Consider the following 17351-nt stretch of genomic DNA (forward strand, 5'->3'; position numbering starts at 1 on the left):
TTTAACTGAGAGCAAAAAATCCTCCAAAGGCTCCAACTGAATCCTGTTTTGAAAGTGTGGAAGCACAGAATGGCTCAGGCTGGAAGGGACCCCAGAGAGCATCTGCTTCAACTTCCTGCCAGGGGCAGGGACACCTCAGCTGCTCAAGGCCTCAGCCAGCCTGGCCCTGGACACCCCCAGGCAGGAGGCAGCCACAGCCTCCCTGGGCAGCCTGGGCCAGGCTCTCACCACCCTCATGCTGAAGAACAACTTCCTCAGCTCCACTCTAACCCTGCTGTCCCTCACCTTCAAACCATTCCCCCTTGGCCTGGCTCTAGACCCCCTCAGCAAAAGTCTCTCTGCAGCCTTCCTGCAGGATCCCTTCAGCTCCTGGCAGGCAGCTCTGAGGTGCCCCTGGAGCCTTCTCCTCTGCAGGCTGCACAGCCCCAGCTCCCTCAGCCTGTGCTCACAGCAGAGCTGCTCCAGCCCTTGGAGCACCTTGGTGGCCTCCTCTGGCCTCACTCCACAGCTCTGTGTCCTTCTCCTGCTGGGGACCCCAGAGCTGGAGGCAGGATTGGAGGTGAGGTGTGAGCAGAGCAGAGCCCAGGGACAGAATCCCCTCTGCTGCCCTGCTGCCCACCCTGCTCTGGCTGCAGCCCAGCACCCAGCTGCCTTTGGGCTGCAGGAGGGCACTGCTGGCTCCTGGGGAGCTGCTCAGCACCCAGCACCCCCAAGGCTCTTTCTGCAGGGCTGCTCTCAACCCACTCTGCCCCCAGCCTGGATCTGTCCCTTAGATGGCTCAAGCCAGCTGCAGGAGGTGTTTGCAGCCAGGCTGGATGTGGCTGTGAGCAACCTGCTGTGGTGTGAGGTGTCCCTGGCCATGGCAGGGGGCTTGGAACTGGCTGAGCCTTGAGGTCCCTTCCAACCCTGACAGTTCTGTGATTCCTGCAGGCTCAGGGGGATTCTGTGTCGTTGCAAGAGAAAGCTGTGCTGCCTCCCCCCCTGCAGCATCCCCCCTGCAGCAGCCTCCTCACCTATGTGGCAGTTGTACATCCAGATCCGCTGGCCGTCGTAGCGGCTCCTGCACTTCATCACGTTGTTGGAGTAGTCTGACTCAGCGACTTCGTAGTTGGGGTTGATGACAACCTGGGGAGAGAAGGAGGACCACAGCATCACTGACAGGCAGAGGCTGGGACTGACACTTCCTGATCAAAGCTGAGAGACGGCTTTTTAGCAGCACCACGGGCATTGAGCAACACTGGAAGTAGGGAGATTCAGATTGGCTGTGAGGAAGAAGCTGTTGCCCAGGAGGGTGGTGAGAGCTTGGCACAGGTTGCCCAGGGAGGTGGTGGAAGCCTCATCCCTGGAGGTTTTGAAGGCTGCCCTGGGCTGATTCCCAGCAGTGTGGGCAGCAGGGGCAGGGAGGGGATTCTGTCCCTTTGCTGTGCTCTGCTGAGACCCCCCCCTTGCAGTGCAGGGGCAGCTCTGGTGCCCCTAACAAGCATCCATCCCAGGCTGACAATCCAAGGACCTGGATTGTCAGAGGGCTGGAGCACCTGTTCCATGGGGACAGGTTGGGGGAGTTGGGGTTGTTCAGCCTGGAGAAGGGAAAGCTCCAGGGAGACCTCAGAGCAGCCCTGAAGGGGGCTCCAGGAGAGCTGGGGAGGGACTTTGTGCAAAGGCCTGGAGTGAGAGGCCCAGGGCTGATAGCTTCCAGCTGCAAGAAGCTGGATTGAGATGAGGAAATTCTTCCCCAGGAGGGTGGTGAGGCTCTGGAAGAGGTTGCTCAGAGAAGCTCTGGAGGCTCCAAGCCTGGCAGTGTTGAAAGCCAGGTTGGATGAGGCCTTGAGCAACCTGGGCTGATGTCCCTGCCCACGACAGCAGGGTTGGAACTGGATGATCTTTAAGGTCCCTTCCAACCCAAACCATTCCATGATTAGAATCAGCAAATCATAGAATTGTTAGGGTGAGAAGGGATCTCAACCATCATCCAGTTCCATGGGCAGGGACACCTCACACCAGATCAGGTTGTTCACAGCCACATGCAGCAAAAGCCTCCAGGGATGAGGCTTCCACCACCTCCCTGGGCAACCTGTGCCAGTCTCTCACCACCCTCCTGGGCAAGAACTTCTTCCTCTCATCCAATCTGAATCTCCCCACTTCTAGTTTTGCTCCATCCCCCCCAGTCCTATCCCTCCCTGACACCCTCAGAAGTCCCTCCCCAGCTTTCCTGTAGCCCCCTGCAGATCCTGGAAGGCCACAATTAGGTCTCCTTTGGAGCCTTCTCTTCTCCAGACTGAACAACCCCAACTCCCTCAGCCTGTCCTCACAGGAGAGGTGCTCCAGGTTCTCTGATCCCTAAGCTTTGTTTCTTTGCCCTAGATGACCTCTCAAGGTCCCTTCCAGCCCCTAACATTCTGTGATTCTTTGCTTTTTCCCTTGGGAAGGAGAGGATCCAATTCCTTACCCCTTGGCTCTCCCAAGAAGGGAAATCTCTTTGCAGCAGCAAGCTCAGAGAGGGAGATGCCCAACCAAAGCAGCTGGTTAGAGAGTCCTGACATCCCTCATGGGGAAGAGAGAAGCCACAGCAGTGCCTCAAGCTCTCCCCAGCATACCTGGAAGAGGTAATCCCCTGGCGGGACGTCGGTGATGTCGATCCACTGGCAGTCGATGTCGTGCCGGTAGACATCCCAGCAGCCCACGGTGATGCCCTGCTCCCCAAAGTTGGCACACTCATACTGCTTCTGCACATCTAGACCACGGGAGGGAGAGGCAGAAGGAAGGGCTGGGCTCAGGCTGGGAGGCAGGAGGTGGCACCTGCTTGGGCTGACCCCCCCCACCCCGTGGCCAGGGCGGAGGAAGGGGCAGCTGGAGCTGAGCTCCACGGAGCTCTCCCTGGGCAATGAGCTACAGGAGGAGTGGTTTGAGGGTGACATTTAACAGCCCAGGGGACTGCTCACTGCCTGCTGGTGAGGTCCCTGTGCTGCTCAGCTGCACAGGGCAGCTGCTGCCTGCCACACCTCAGCACCCTGGGAGCAGGCTGCCCGGGGAGGTGCTGGAGTCCCCATCCCTGGAGGTGTTCAAGGAACCTGTGGCCGTGGCACCTGGGGACAGGGTTTGGTGGCCATGGTGGTGCAGGGTAGAAGGTTGAGCTTGATGAGCTTAAAGGTCTTGTCCAGCCTTAAGGATCCTATGATCATTACTGGGGTCAGGTGCTCAGGAGGCAGAGGGCTGGAGCTGCCCATGCTGCTGCTGCACCAACCCCTCCATGCCAGCTGCTTCCCCCAGCTGAGCCACCTGCCCAGCTGCCAAGCAGAGCAGACAGAGCTGAGGACAGCCACGTCCCATGAAGGCTGAGGACAGCTCCTTTCCAGCTGCCTGCCTCTTGTTGACACAACCCTGAGAGCCCAGCAAGAACAGCCTGCCCAGGGAGGTGGTGGAGTCCCCATCCCTGGAGGTGTTCAAGGAACCTGTGGCCATGGCCCTTGGGGCCATAGTTGAGTGGCCATGGTGGGGTTGGGTTGCTGGTTGGACTCAATGATCTGAGAGAGCTTCTCTAACCCCATAAAAACCTCTGATTCTGTGGTTCCTGGAGTTCCTCCTTCCCAGGAATGGAAACACTCTGAGGCTCTCAGAGCAGCTCTGAGTCAGGGTGTGAGGAGCTGAAGACTGAAACCCTCAGAAGCTTTCAGGGCTTCTCTTAGACCTCCAGAGACCACTCCACACAGATGTCACCTCAGGACTGGTTTCTGGCTCCTGCCAGGCCACTTTCCAGCCCTGCTCAGGACTTTGACAGCATCTCTGAAGCCATCTCCTGTGTGGACACAGCCCTGAACTCCCAGCACAAAGGCTCTGGGCAGATACCTGCTTCACACTCGGTGTCTTCCAGGCAGAAGCTGGCTTTGTGTCCTTCAGCCACCTTGGTCCCATTGAGGTTCAGTAGATCATAGTGGGTAAAAACCTCCATGCTGTGGTAATGCCTGCAAGGCACAAGAGAGGGAGAATTAGCTATAGAGAAGATGCTTTGGGATGGATGGGCCAAGGTTGGATCAGTGGGATGAGGTTCACCAGGGCCAAGGGGCTGGGTCCTGCACTTGGGTCACAACCCCAGGAAGGCTCCAGGCTTGGGGCAGAGTGGCTGGAAACTGCCCAGCAGAGAAAGGCCTTAGTGGGTGGTAGGCAACAGTGGCTGAATATGAGCCAGGGGGTGCCCAGGTAGCCATGAAGGCCACCAGCAGCCTGGCCTGGAGCAGCAGTGGTGTGGGCAGCAGGAGCAGGGCAGGGATGGTGCCCCCAGGGTGGGCACTGGGGAGGCCACAGCTTGAGGGCTGGGCTCAGGGTTGAGCTCCTCACTGCAAGGACACCTGGGGAGCTGGAGCAGGCCCAGAGAAGGGCAAGGAAGCTGGGGAAGGGTCTGGAGAGCAGGGCTGGGGAGGAGCAGCTGAGGGAGCTGGGGGGGGCTGTTCAGCCTTTTATTTCATTTATTTGATTTCATTGATTTTCATTTGGTTTATTTTAATTGATTTCTTTCTTTCTTTTCTATTTTCTTTCATTTATTTCAAGTTATTCCATTGTTATTGATTTAATTTTATTTATATATATATATCTCTATAGAATGATTTCTTTTTCCAGAAGCAGAAATGGGAATGCATTGGGCAGAACCCTGCCACCAGCTGGAGGCAGCTTCTCCCAGCACTTGTCCTGCTCACATCTGTCTACACAAGGCCAGCAGCCAGCTTCACACAGTTCCTCATCCTCAGTGGGCTGGGCTGTCAGCAGCAGCACTCACAGTACCACAGTCTCACAGTATAGCTAAGGTTGGAAGAGACCCCAAGGATCATCAAGTCCAACCTGTCTCCACAGACCTCATGACTAGACTGTGGCACCAAGAGCCACGTCCAATCTCCCCTTGAACACCTCCAGGGATGGGGACTCCACCACCTCCCTGGGCAGCACATTCCCTACAGTCATAGAATCAGTAAGGCTGGAAAAGAGCTCAGAGATCATCAAGTCCAACCTACCACCTAACACCTCATGACTAAACCATGAGGTCAAATGCCACCTCCAATCCCCTCTTGAACACCTCCAGGGCTGGGGACTCCACCACCTCCCTGGGCAGCACATCCCAATGACGAACGACTCGCTCAGTAAAGAACTTTCTCCTCACCTCGAGTCTAAACCTCCCCTGGCACAGCTTGAGACTGTGTCCTCTTGTTCTGCTGCTGGTTGCCTGGGAAAAGAGACCAACCCCCTCCTGTCTACAATTACCTTTCAGGTAGTTGTAGAGGGCAATGAGGTCACCCCTGATCCTTCTCTTCTCCAGGCTAAGCAACCCCAGCTCCCTCAGCCTCTCCTCACAGGGCTGTGCTCAAGGCCTCTCCCCAGCCTTGTTGCCCTTCTCTGGACACCTTCAAGTCTCTCAATGTCCTTCTGAAACTGAGGGGCCCAGAACTGGACACAGGACTCAAGGTGTGGCCTAACCAGTGCTGAGCACAGGGCACAATGACCTCCCTGCTCCTGCTGGCCACACTACTCCTAATACAGGCCAGGATGCCATTGGCCCTCTTGGCCACCTGGGCACACTGCTGGCTCATGTTTAGGCAGCTGTCAACCAGCACCCCCAGGTCCCTCTCTGGCAGCTCTCAGCCACTCTGACCCCAGCCTGTAGCTCTGCATGGGGTTGCCATGGCCAAAGTGCAGCACCCGGCACTTGGTCTTGTTAAATGCCATCCCATTGGACTCTGCCCATCTGTCCAGTCGGTCGAGGTCCCTCTGCAGAGCCTTTCTACCCTCTAACTGACCAACACTCCAGCAGCAGTGAGGAGATGAGGTCAGGACAGGAGGTGCTGCAGACCCCTCACCAGCACAGCAGGCTCTGGGTGATGCTCAGCTCACACTAATCCCTTTCCACATCAACCCCCAACCTTCCAAGGAGCTCCCAGCGATGGGAGTGGGGCAGCTGGGGAAGAGGAGAGAGACAGCCTGCAGTGGCCAAGCTTTGAGGCTGCCTCATTTGGCTGCCTCTCAGAAAAGTCTGAGGCTCTCCAGCCTGACTCAGCTCCTGAAAAATGCCTGAACCAGAAGCGTTTACATTCTGCTCTTTACAGCCTGGAAAGGCTGAAGAGGATCTGAGCTGTTCCTCTTCCTCCCTATAAACAGTTTGAAGCACACAGCTGGCTCTTGGCCTCTCCCTGGTCCTCTCCCACTCTCACCTCACTCACCCAGTCACTCCCCAGCTGCTCCAAGCATGTGAACCAGCCTGGGACGTGCTCAGGTCCTTGTGGTGCCCCTCTGGTCCTCCGGCCCCTTCCCGGCAGGCTCAGGACGCAGACACTGCTCAGGGTTTCCTCCTACCCTGCTGACCTCCTGAGGTTTGAGCTCTGCAAACATCCCAGCCCAACCCAACCTGGCTGCAGGGGCAGGAGCCAATGTTTGCTTCACTCCCTGACCTTCACTGCAGAGGAGGAAGGGATTTTGTTACACTGAGGGTGCTGAGAGCCTGGCCCAGGTTGCCCAGAGAGGTTGGAGCTGCCCCATCCCTGGCACCACGGCAGGGCAGGTCGTTTGTGGCTGTGAACAATCTGCTCTGGCTGGGGATGTCCCTGCTGGCTGCAAAGGGGGCTGGACTGGATGAGCTTTGAACCTGCTAGGGCAGGTCCAGAGGTGGCCACAAAGATTACTGAAGGGTTGGGCAACTTCTCTTATGAAGACAGGCTGGGAGAGTGGGGGAGTGTTCAGCCTGGAGAAGAGAAGGCCTCAGGGTAGACCTCAGAGCAGACTTCCAGGGTTTGAGGTAGGCTACAGGAGAGCTGGGGAGGGTCCTTTGACAAGGGCTGGGAGTGACAGGACAAGGGGTGGTGGCTTCCAGCTGGAAGAAGCTGGACTGAGATGAGACATGAGGAGGAAATTCCTCCCCAGGAGGGTGGTGAGGCACTGGAACAGGTTGCTCAGAGAAGCTGTGGAGGCTCCAAGCCTGGCAGTGTTGAAAGCCAGGCTGGATGAGACCTTGAGCAAGCTGGGCTGGTGGGAGGTGTCTCTGCCCAGGGCAGGGGGTTGGAACTCAATGGTCTTTAAGCTCCTTTCCAACCCAACCCATTCCATGACTCTATTTCAACCCTGTGCTCCCATAACAAACCACTTCCCCATAGGGCAGCAGGAAGGGATGGAAGGAGACCTGCAGAAGCCAAGGGCAGGCTGGGACTCCCTTGGGGCAGCAGGGAGGTGGTGGAAGCCTCATCCCTGGAGGTTTTGAAGGCCAGGCTGGATGTGGCTGTGAGCAACCTGCTGTGGTGTGAGGTGTCCCTGCCCATGGCAAGGGGTTGGAACTGGCTGAGCCTTGAGGTCCCTTCCAACCCTGACAACTCTATGATTCTATGAAGGAGACCTGCAAGGGCCAGAGGCAGGCTGGAACTCCCTTGGGACAGCAGGAAGGGATGGAAGGGGAGCTGCAGGGGGCAGAGGCAGGCTGGAACTCCCTTGGGGCAGCAGGAAGGGATGGAAGGGGAGCTGCAGGGGGCAGAGGCAAGCTGGAACTCCCTTGGGGCAGCAGGAAGGGATGGAAGGGGAGCTGCAGAGGCTTGAGGCAGGCTGGAACTCCCTTGGGACAGCAGGAAGGGATGGAAGGGGAGCTGCAGGGGGCAGAGGCAGGCTGGAACTCCCCTGGGGCAGCAGGAAGGGATGGAAGGGGAGCTGCAGGGAGCAGAGGCAGGCTGGAACTCCCTTGGGGCAGCAGGAAGGGATGGAAGGGGAGCCGCAGGGGGCAGAGGCAGGCTGGAACTCCCTTGGGGCAGCAGGAAGGGATGGAAGGGGAGCCGCAGGGGGCAGAGGCAGGCTGGAACTCCCCTGGGGCAGCAGAGGGGGCAGGAAGGGGAGCTGCAGAGGGCAGTGGCTCGCCGGAAGGGGGGCCGCAGGGGGCAGTGGCTCGCCGGAAGGGGGGCCGCAGGGGGCAGTGGCTCGCCGGAAGGGGGGCCGCAGGGGGCAGTGGCTCGCTGGAAGGGGAGCTGCAGGGGGCAGTGGCTCGCCGGAAGGGGGGCCGCAGGGGGCAGTGGCTCGCCGGAAGGGGGGCTGCAGGGGGCAGTGGCTCGCCGGAAGGGGGGCCGCAGGGGGCAGTGGCTCGCTGGAAGGGGAGCTGCAGGGGGCAGTGGCTCGCCGGAAGGGGGGCTGCAGGGGGCAGTGGCTCGCCGGAAGGGGGGCTGCAGGGGGCAGTGGCTCGCCGGAAGGGGAGCTGCAGGGGGCAGTGGCTCGCCGGAAGGGGGGATGCAGGGGGCAGTGGCTCGCCGGAAGGGGGGCTGCAGGGGGCAGTGGCTCGCCGGAAGGGGGGATGCAGGGGGCAGTGGCTCGCTGGAAGGGGGGCTGCAGGGGGCAGTGGCTCGCCGGAAGGGGGGCCGCAGGGGGCAGTGGCTCGCTGGAAGGGGAGCTGCAGGGGGCAGTGGCTCGCCGGAAGGGGGGATGCAGGGGGCAGTGGCTCGCCGGAAGGGGGGATGCAGGGGGCAGTGGCTCGCTGGAAGGGGAGCTGCAGGGGGCAGTGGCTCGCCGGAAGGGGGGATGCAGGGGGCAGTGGCTCGCTGGAAGGGGAGCTGCAGGGGGCAGTGGCTCGCCGGAAGGGGGGATGCAGGGGGCAGTGGCTCGCTGGAAGGGGAGCTGCAGGGGGCAATGGCTCGCCGGAAGGGGGGCCGCAGGGGGCAGTGGCTCGCTGGAAGGGGAGCTGCAGGGGGCAGTGGCAGGCTGGAACTCCCCTGGGGCAGCAGAGGGGGCAGGAAGGGGAGCTGCAGGGGGCAGTGGCAGGCTGGAACTCCCCTGGGGCAGCAGAGGGGGCAGGAAGGGGAGCTGCAGAGGGCAGTGGCTCGCCGGAAGGGGGGCTGCAGAGGGCAGTGGCTCACCGGTGGCAGTCGTGCCAGACCCAGGCGTGGCGCCCGTTGCGGGGGCGGAAGTCGGACTGTCCGTTGTTGTGGATCTGGGAGGAGAAGCGCAGCAGGCGGCGGTAGCCCGAGGTGAGGGAGGTGTTGGCCGCGGAGCTGGCCAAGCAGTTCTCCTCCAGGGCACACTGCAGCATGAACATCGGCCGGTCCTCCAGGTACGCCGTCTGCTCCACCAGCTCGGCGTTCAGCACCAGGTCAGGGGCCGCTGGAAGGGAGGGAAAGGAAGGTGAGGAAGGGTTTGGGGCTTGGCAAGGGTTGGAAGGCAGCTCGCAGCTCCAGCAGCCACAGGTTTTTCAAACCAGCCAAAACTGAGAGGAGAGCAGATGCTTGAGGCCAGGCTGGAGGTGGCTGTGAGCAACCTGCTGTGGTGTGAGGTGTCCCTGGCCATGGCAGGGGGGTTGGAAGTGGCTGAGCCTTGAGGTCCCATCCAGCCCTGACAGTTCTGTGATTCTATGACTTTTTTCCAGCTCTCACATGGAAGGGACCTCAGAGATCTACTCCAACCCCCCTGCCATGGCCAGGGACACCTCACACCACAGCACCTCCAGAGATGAGGCTTCCACCACCTCCCTGGGCAACCTGTGCCAGGCTCTCACCACCCTCATGGGCAACAACTTCTTCCTGACATCCACTGGAATGTTTCAGGTTGGAAAAAGATCTCCAAGATTCATGGAATGGGTTGGGTTGGAAGAGACCTCAAGGCTTAACCAGTTCCAACCCCCCTGCCATGGGCAGGGACACCTCACACCACAGCAGGTTGCTCACAGCCACATCCAGCCTGGCCTTCAGAACCTCCAGGCAGGAGGCTTCCACCACCTCCCTGGGCAACCCGTGCCAGTGTTTCTACTACTTTTCTGTTGAAGATCTGTGAACAATTTTGAAGGCACAGCCTAAAGCCCCCCCAGTTACTCACTCTCTGAGCAGGACACCCCAGCACCGAAGCGACCACCCCCTCTGGGGCAGGAGACCTCCGCTCCGTCGTGGCGGCAGTGGGCCAGGGACATCTCTGTCCCCGAGCACTTGACTCCGCTCATCACCACGCTGTCAGCGCTGACGTCTCCGTGCCAGTACCAGGTTTCCTGGGCAGAAGAAGGCATTTCAGGCAATTCAGGCTTTAATGAGGAGTGTTCACCCACCCTGGGACTGGCATCTTCCCTTCAGGGAAGCCTAAGGCTCAGGAGACAGATGCTGGTGAGGAGGAGAAGAGCCCGAGAGGAAGGCTGGGCAGCCTGGGGCTTTTTTAATCCCAGTCCCATGTTGTATGCCCTCAAGATCTGACCAGTGCTAAGCAAAACCCTCTCCTTGTCCTGAGCTGGTCTCAGTCCCTATCCCTGTTGCTGAGCTGGCTTCAATCCCTTATCCCAGTTGCTGAGCTGGTCTCAATCCCTCTCCCTGTTTCTGAGCTGCCTTCAATCCCTCTCCTCATTTCTGGGCTGGTCTCCATCCTTCCCCCCAGTTCTGAGCCGGCTTCAGTCCCTCCCCCAGCTGCTGAGCCGGTCTCCCTCCCTCTCCCCCCGCTGCTGGGCCAGTCTCCCTCCCTCTCTCCCTGTTGCTGAGCTGGTCTCCCTCCCTCTCCCCCCGCTGCTGAGCTGGTCTCTGTCCCTCTCTCCCTGTTGCTGAGCTGGTCTCCCTCCCTCTCCCCCCGCTGCTGAGCTGGTCTCTGTCCCTCTCTCCCTGTTGCTGAGCTGGTCTCCCTCCCTCTCCCCCCGCTGCTGAGCTGGTCTCTGTCCCTCTCTCCCCGTTGCTGAGCTGGTCTCCCTCCCTCTCCCCCCGCTGCTGAGCTGGTCTCTGTCCCTCTCTCCCTGTTGCTGAGCTGGTCTCCCTCCCTCTCCCCCCGCTGCTGAGCTGGTCTCTGTCCCTCTCTCCCTGTTGCTGAGCTGGTCTCCCTCCCTCTCCCCCCGCTGCTGAGCTGGTCTCCCTCCCTCTCTCCCTGTTGCTGAGCTGGCTTCCTTCTCTGCTTGTTTTACTTCCAGCTCAAGCTCACTTTTCCACCCTGCTCTACCCATCCAGCTGATGAATTCGTGCCTGGGCTGTCCTAAGCCATCTAGGCTGTGCCTTTGGGAGTGATGCCCAGAACTAAACCACATCTGTCTTGTGACATCTGTGCACTTGGGAGGGCCACAAGTAACCCCTGGAGTGCAGAGGAGGGAGGCAGGATGAAGAGCCATGCTGGCAGTGCCACAGAAAGGAGACACTGAAGGGGAAGCAGGGCTAAGGGGCTCTGCCCACCCTGGGCTCTGCCTCTTTTCCTTGTAAGGGGGGCACCCAGAGATGCTCCAACCCTGCTCCCTGCTCCTCTCCACCCTCCCCAGCTTTACAAAGCGTGTGAGAAGGACAGAAAATGAACCCCCCACCCCACCCCAAGACACCCCCCCTGCCAAAACCAAGCACTCTGCAGCCTGATGAAGCTGCAGTTGCAAAGCCTGGGGGAAGGGGAGGGATGAAAAGTGAGAGGGGCAAAAAAAACCCCAACCCCCACCCAACCCCACCCCCACCAGACAGATCTGTTGGTGTCAGGAGTGGGAGCAGGTTTCCAGGACAAGCTCAAACTCATCTGTCCCATTGCTCCCATGGCACCAGGCTGGTTGTTAACCCTCTTAGCAACACTCCCCCAGCCTGCCCTGTGCTGCACACTGCAGCTTTATGCTCCTGGAGCTGCTGCAGCTGGGCCAGGCAAGGAGAAAACTTTTCTGTCCTAAATAGCAGCAGCCTCAGCCAAAGGAAAAAGTGGCTTGGTCCTCCCTGGGCTCTCAGGGTTGTGTCAACAAGAGGCAGGCAGCTGGAAAGGAGCTGTCCTCAGCCTTCATAGGACGTGGCTGTCCTCAGCTCTGCTCTGCTCGGCAGCTGGGCAGGTGGCTCAGCTGCGGGAAGCAGCCGGCATGGAGGGGTTGGTGCAGCAGCAGCATGGGCAGCTCCAGCCCTCTGCCTCCAGGGCATCCTGAGCCCTCGGGGTCTCTCCAGTTAGTGCCTTCAGGCTCAGTGCTGTGGCCAGCAGGTTATTCACAGCTGGCATCAGGTTGGAACTGACCCTCAAAGCTCAAAGGAAGGCTGCGGTCCAACCTTCCTCCTCCTCCCCCAGGCTGTCCAACCCAAGCAGGCAGAGGCCAGCAGAGCCGGGAGGCAGGCAGGGGGCGGGGGGGACTCACCTGGAAGGCCTGGCTGGCAAAGCCCAGCCCCAGCTGCCGGCACACCACCATGGCCTCCACGGTGCTCCAGTTCTCGCTGCAGACCGTGCCCCAGCGCAGGCTGCCGTTGCGCTCCGCCAGGACCTCCACCCTGCCCTCGTAGGGGTTGCGGCCACCGCTCAGCCGCAGCTGCAAGGGCACCAGAGCGCCGGCTGGGGCTTGCTGGGGACAGAGCTTGTCCCCCAGCCAGTCCAACCCCCCAGCTCAGCGCCAAACTCTGCCCCTCGGCACCAGACTGTGCCCCTCAGCACCGCACCTCCGCGGCCCCCAGCACCGCATCCCCGCGGCCCCCAGCACCGCACCCCCGCGGCCCCCCGCACCGCATCCCCGCGGCCCCCAGCACCGAACCTCCGCGGCCCCTAGCACCGCACCTCCGCGGCCCCCAGCACCGCATCCCCGCGGCCCCCCGCACCGCATCCCCGCGGCCCCCCGCACCGCATCCCCGCGGCCCCCAGCACCGCACCCCCGCGGCCCCCAGCACCGCGCCCCCGCGGCCCCCAGCACCGCGCCCCCGCGGCCCCCAGCACCGCATCCCCGCGGCCCCCAGCACCGCATCCCCGCGGCCCCCAGCACCGCACCCCCGCGGCCCCCCGCACCGCATCCCCGCGGCCCCCAGCACCGCACCTCCGCGGCCCCCAGCACCGCACCCCCGCGGCCCCCCGCACCGCACCCCCGCGGCCCCCAGCACCGCACCCCCGCGGCCCCCAGCACCGCATCCCCGCGGCCCCCAGCACCGCATCCCCGCGGCCCCCAGCACCGCATCCCCGCGGCCCCCCGCACCGCACCTCCGCGGCCCCCAGCACCGCATCCCCGCGGCCCCCCGCACCGCACCCCCGCGGCCCCCAGCACCGCACCCCCGCGGCCCCCCGCACCGCACCTCCGCGGCCCCCAGCACCGCACCCCCACCTCAGCCACCTCTCCTGGCCAGCCCCTTCCAGGCTTTGCGAACCCTTTCAGTCAAGCAGTCCCTGCTAATGTCCAACCTAAACCTCCCCTGGTGCAACTTGAGGGCATTTCTTTTAGTTCTATTGCTTGTTCCTTTGGAGAAGAGCCCAACCCTCACCTGGCTCCAGCCTCCTCTCAGGGAGCTGGAGAGAGCCAGAGGGTCTCCTCTCAGCTTCCTCTCAACACCCCCAGCTCCCTCAGCTGCCTCTCCCCAGCCCTGTTCTCCAGACCCTTCCCCAGCTCTGTTGCCCTTCTCTGGGCCTGCTCCAGCTCCTCAATGTCCTGCTTGGAGTGAGGGGCCCAAAACTGAAGCCAATACTCAGGGTGTGTCCTCAGCAGTGCTGAGTGCAGGGATCTCCCCTCAGCCTCTTTTTCTCCAGGAGAGGGTCAGAGGGACAACCTCCAGCTTCACAGGGCCACTGCCCAGGTTGCAGCTGAAGGGCCACTTCAAGCATGGCAGAGGGTTGTGAGTGAGTGGAGGAGCTCAAAGCTCAGCACAAAAGGGAAGCACCTCCCTCATTTACCCTTCCCCAGCCCAATGCTGATGTCAAAATCTACCCTGAGTAGGCACAGGTGAAACAGTCCCTACCCAGACACCCTGCAAGGGAGGCCTCAAGACCTTTAAAGGTCCCTTTCAAGCCAATGCCTTGTAGGGTCCTCTGATGCTGTGGGATGGAGACAGCTCACCACAGCATCCCAGGATGTCAGGGGTTGGAAGGGACCCAAAGAGATCATTGATTCCACCCCCCCTGCCAGAGCAGGAGCGTAGAATCCAGCTCAGGTCACACAGGAACACATCCAGACAGGGCTGGAAAGTCTCCAGAGAAGGAGACTCCACAACCTCTCTGGGCAGCCTGCCCCAGGGCTCTGTGATCCTTACAGTGAAGAAGTTTCCCCTCGTGTTGAGGTGGAACCTCCTGTGCTGCAGCTTACATCCATTGCCCCTTGTCCTATCCCAGGGAGCAAGTGAGCAGAGCCTGTCCCCTCCCTCCTGACCCCCAGCCCTCAGATATTGATAAACCTTTATTAAATCCCCTCTCAGCCTTCTCCTCTCCAGGCTAACCACCCCCAGGGCCCTCAGCCTCTCCTCCCCAGGCAGTGCTGCAGTCCCTCCGCATCCTCGCAGCCCTCTGCCGGAGCCTCTCCAGCAGATCCCAGCTCCAGCAGAGCCTCTCAAGCTGCTCACCTGGTTCTGGAAGCCCATGGCTGGAACATTGCATCTCACAGCAGCATCTTCTTCGTGGTTGCAGCCCTGGGACTCTGTGTTGAACTTGCAGTCCGTGAGGGACTTCTCGAAGCCTGTGCAGTCGATTTCATTCAGGTGGATTGGGCCCATGCCTTGGGGAGGGAAAGGAGAAAAGAGAGTCCTGAGCTTCTCTCCAGGCTACTGCCTGGTGAGGGAATGGCCAATAACAGTTTATTAGTAGGCTGCAGACATGGAAGGGGTTTGGGTTGCAAGAGATGAATAGAAGAATAGAATAGAATAGACCAGACCAGGTTGGAAGAGACCTTTGAGATCATCCAGTCCAACCAGTCACCCAACACCATCTGATCAACTAACCCATGGCACCATGCACCCCATCCAGTCTCTTCCTAAACACCTCCAGGGATGGTGACTCCACCACCTCCCTGGGCAGCACATCCCAATGGCCAATCTCTCTTTCTGTTAAGAACTTACATAGAATACATACATAGAATATATTCTACTTCTATAACTTCTTCCTAACATCCAGCCCAAACCTCCCCTGGCACAGCTTGAGACTGTGTCCTCTTGTTCTGGTGCTGGGTGCCTGGGAGAAGAGCCCAACCCCCACCTGGCTCCAACCTCCCTTCAGGTAGTTGTAGAGAGCAATGAGGTCTCCCCTGAGCCTCCTCTTCTCCAGGCTAGGAAACACTGCCGGGCTTGAACCCTCCAAAGCTTCTCTGGGCAACCTGTTCCAGTGCTTCACCACCCTCCTGGGGAAGAATTTCCTCCTCATGTCCAATTTCAATCCAGCTTCTTCCAATCTGAAGCCATCACCTCTCATCCTCTCACTCCATGCATGTGTACAAAGTCCCTCCCCAGCTCTCCTGTAGCCCCCTTCAAATCCTGGAAGGCCACCAGAAGGTCTCCCTGGAGCCTTCTCTTCTCCAGGCTGCACAACCCCAACTCTCTCAGCCTGGCTTCACAGCAGAGCCCTTCCAGCCCTGCCAGCATTGCTGTGGCCTCCTCTGGCCCCTCTCCACCAGGTCCCTGTCTGTGCTGAGGACCCTAGAGTGCCCCATCCCTGCAGGGAGGGTCTCAGCAGAGCACAGCAGAGGGGCAGAATCCCCTCCCTGCCCCTGCTGCCCACACTGCTGGGGCTCAGCCCAGGCCAGGCTGGGGCTGGGCTGGCAGCGCTGGGTGCCAGCTCACGTTGAGCTTCTGCTCACCCAGCACTCCCAAGTCCTTCTCCTCAGGGCTGCTCTCCATAAATTCTTCTCACAATTGGCCTCTAGAATTCAAACCACACTGCTCCTTGACTCAAAAAAAACCAACCCAAAACCCACCCCCAAAAATGCCAATGATTTCTGGTAAAACATAAAGCACAGAGCTGAAAAATGATCAGTAGCTCTTTCAGTGTCCAGTCCCTGCCAGCAGCCTCTGGAACTCAGGCACAGAAGAGCCACAGAGGAAGCCAAGTTTCCATTGTTGCATAATTTACAAACTTCAGCTGAAAGAATTCACCAGCCATGACCTTTTGGCTGGGTGTCTGTGCTGGAAGCAGCTCCCAGTCAAGCCTGGACCTTTCAATGGGACGTGGACACGTTTGCTGGGGTTAACAACACAGGGATCATAGGATCACCCCAGCAGGAGGAGGACATGGAACTGCTGGAGTGAGGCCAGAGGAGGCCACAAAGGTGATCCAAGGGGCTGGAGCAGCTCTGCTGTGAGGACAGGCTGAGGGAGCTGCAGCCAGAGCAGGGTGGGCAGCAGGGCAGGAGAGAGGGGATTCTGCCCTTGGGCTCTGCTCTGCTCAGACCTCACCTCCAATCCTGCCTCCAGCTCTGGGGTCCCCAGCAGGAGAAGGACACAGAGCTGCTGGAGTGAGGCCAGAGGAGGCCACAAAGATGCTCCTGCTGTGAGCACAGGCTGAGGGAGCTGGGGCTGTGCAGCCTGGAGAGGAAAAGGCTCCAGGGGGACCTTAGAGTTGACTGCCAGGAGCTGAAGGGGACCTACAGGAAAGCTGGGGAGGGACTGTTCAGAAGGGCTTGGAGTGATGGGATGAGAGACAATGGTTTGAAACTGGAGCAGGGCAGGGTTAGGCTGGACACCAGGAGGAAGCTCTGCACAGTGAGGGTGGTGAGACACAGGGATAGGCTGCCCAGGGAGGTGCTTGAGGCTCCATCCCTGGAGACATGCAAGATCAGCCTTGCTGTGGCCCTGGTGCAGCCTGCTCTGGTTGGAGACATCCCTGCAGCCTGCAGAGAGGTTGGACAGGATGACCTTAGAGGGTCCTCCCCACCCTGACTCAGTCTGGGGAATCTCACTGAGGAGCAGCTGCAAGCACAGAGGTGGACACCGAGTTTAACAGCCAGGAGTCTCCCCTGGGACACAGGAGCAGAGAGCTGAGCCTGGGCCAAGGCTTCTCCTTTCCTTACCCCACTGTGATGATGCAGCTGCTGCAGGATCAGCCTGGCCAGGGAGCTCTGATGGACTGAGCAGCCCCAGCAAGGACATGGTGTGGGAAGCAGCAGCCAGGCTTCCAGGCTGCAGGAGATGGCAGGGAACAGCCTGTCCTGTTCCTCACGTGGCAGCAGCCTCCACCACGGTTGTGCTGTTTCCTACAGCAGCTCAGCAGAGCAGCAGCTCCCTGCACAGCACCACAGGAGGGTTTTGTCTGGCAGATCCAATGGACAGCTCACGTTTTACAGCTCCCCAGGCTCTGGCCACCACCACCACCGTGCTTGCCACGTGCTGCTGCTTTTCCCTTCCCTTCTCCAAACCACCCTGGCCTGAAGGCATTTCCCTCAGGCAGTTTAGTCTCCCAGTCAAGGCCTTGGTGGTGTTTTTCTTTAGGGCTGGCTTGTGGATCAGGAGGTGCTTGGAGAGGGTGTTCCTTAGGCTTGGAGTCACCCTTTTGCCATGGTTTGGGATCTGAACCAGCTCCCAGCTACAGGAAATCCAAACCCAAACCCTGGCCCCTGAGCTGCTCAAGTGCCCTTCTGCTTGTAATGAGCTAAATTGATGTTCTGGGCATCTGAAGAGCATTTTAAAGTCTTAGGATCCAGGAGTTAATCTCTGCCAGGAGCCTTCTAGCAATGGAGTACAGCATGGGATGGGTCTAGAGAAGGCACAGAGAGA

The 17351-nt window shown here is 60.1% G+C and overlaps 1 protein-coding gene across 1 annotated transcript in view; it reads right to left on the reverse strand.

The window, feature by feature from the left end:
* The window catches only part of LOXL2 (lysyl oxidase like 2), a 52485-nt gene that overhangs the window by 1945 nt on the left and 33189 nt on the right, over positions 1 to 17351 (reverse strand). The window contains exons 6-12 of the mRNA XM_054174809.1: positions 14214 to 14365; positions 12044 to 12211; positions 9811 to 9976; positions 8859 to 9102; positions 3844 to 3959; positions 2595 to 2731; positions 1014 to 1125 (exon numbers count right to left, since the gene is read on the reverse strand). Of these exons, the coding sequence (XP_054030784.1) occupies positions 1014 to 1125; positions 2595 to 2731; positions 3844 to 3959; positions 8859 to 9102; positions 9811 to 9976; positions 12044 to 12211; positions 14214 to 14365 (1095 nt within the window). The remainder of the gene's footprint in view (positions 1 to 1013; positions 1126 to 2594; positions 2732 to 3843; positions 3960 to 8858; positions 9103 to 9810; positions 9977 to 12043; positions 12212 to 14213; positions 14366 to 17351) is intronic.

The sequence above is a fragment of the Dryobates pubescens genome, chromosome 31 (genome assembly GCF_014839835.1).
Source record: "Dryobates pubescens isolate bDryPub1 chromosome 31, bDryPub1.pri, whole genome shotgun sequence".
Lineage (NCBI taxonomy): Eukaryota > Metazoa > Chordata > Aves > Piciformes > Picidae > Dryobates > Dryobates pubescens.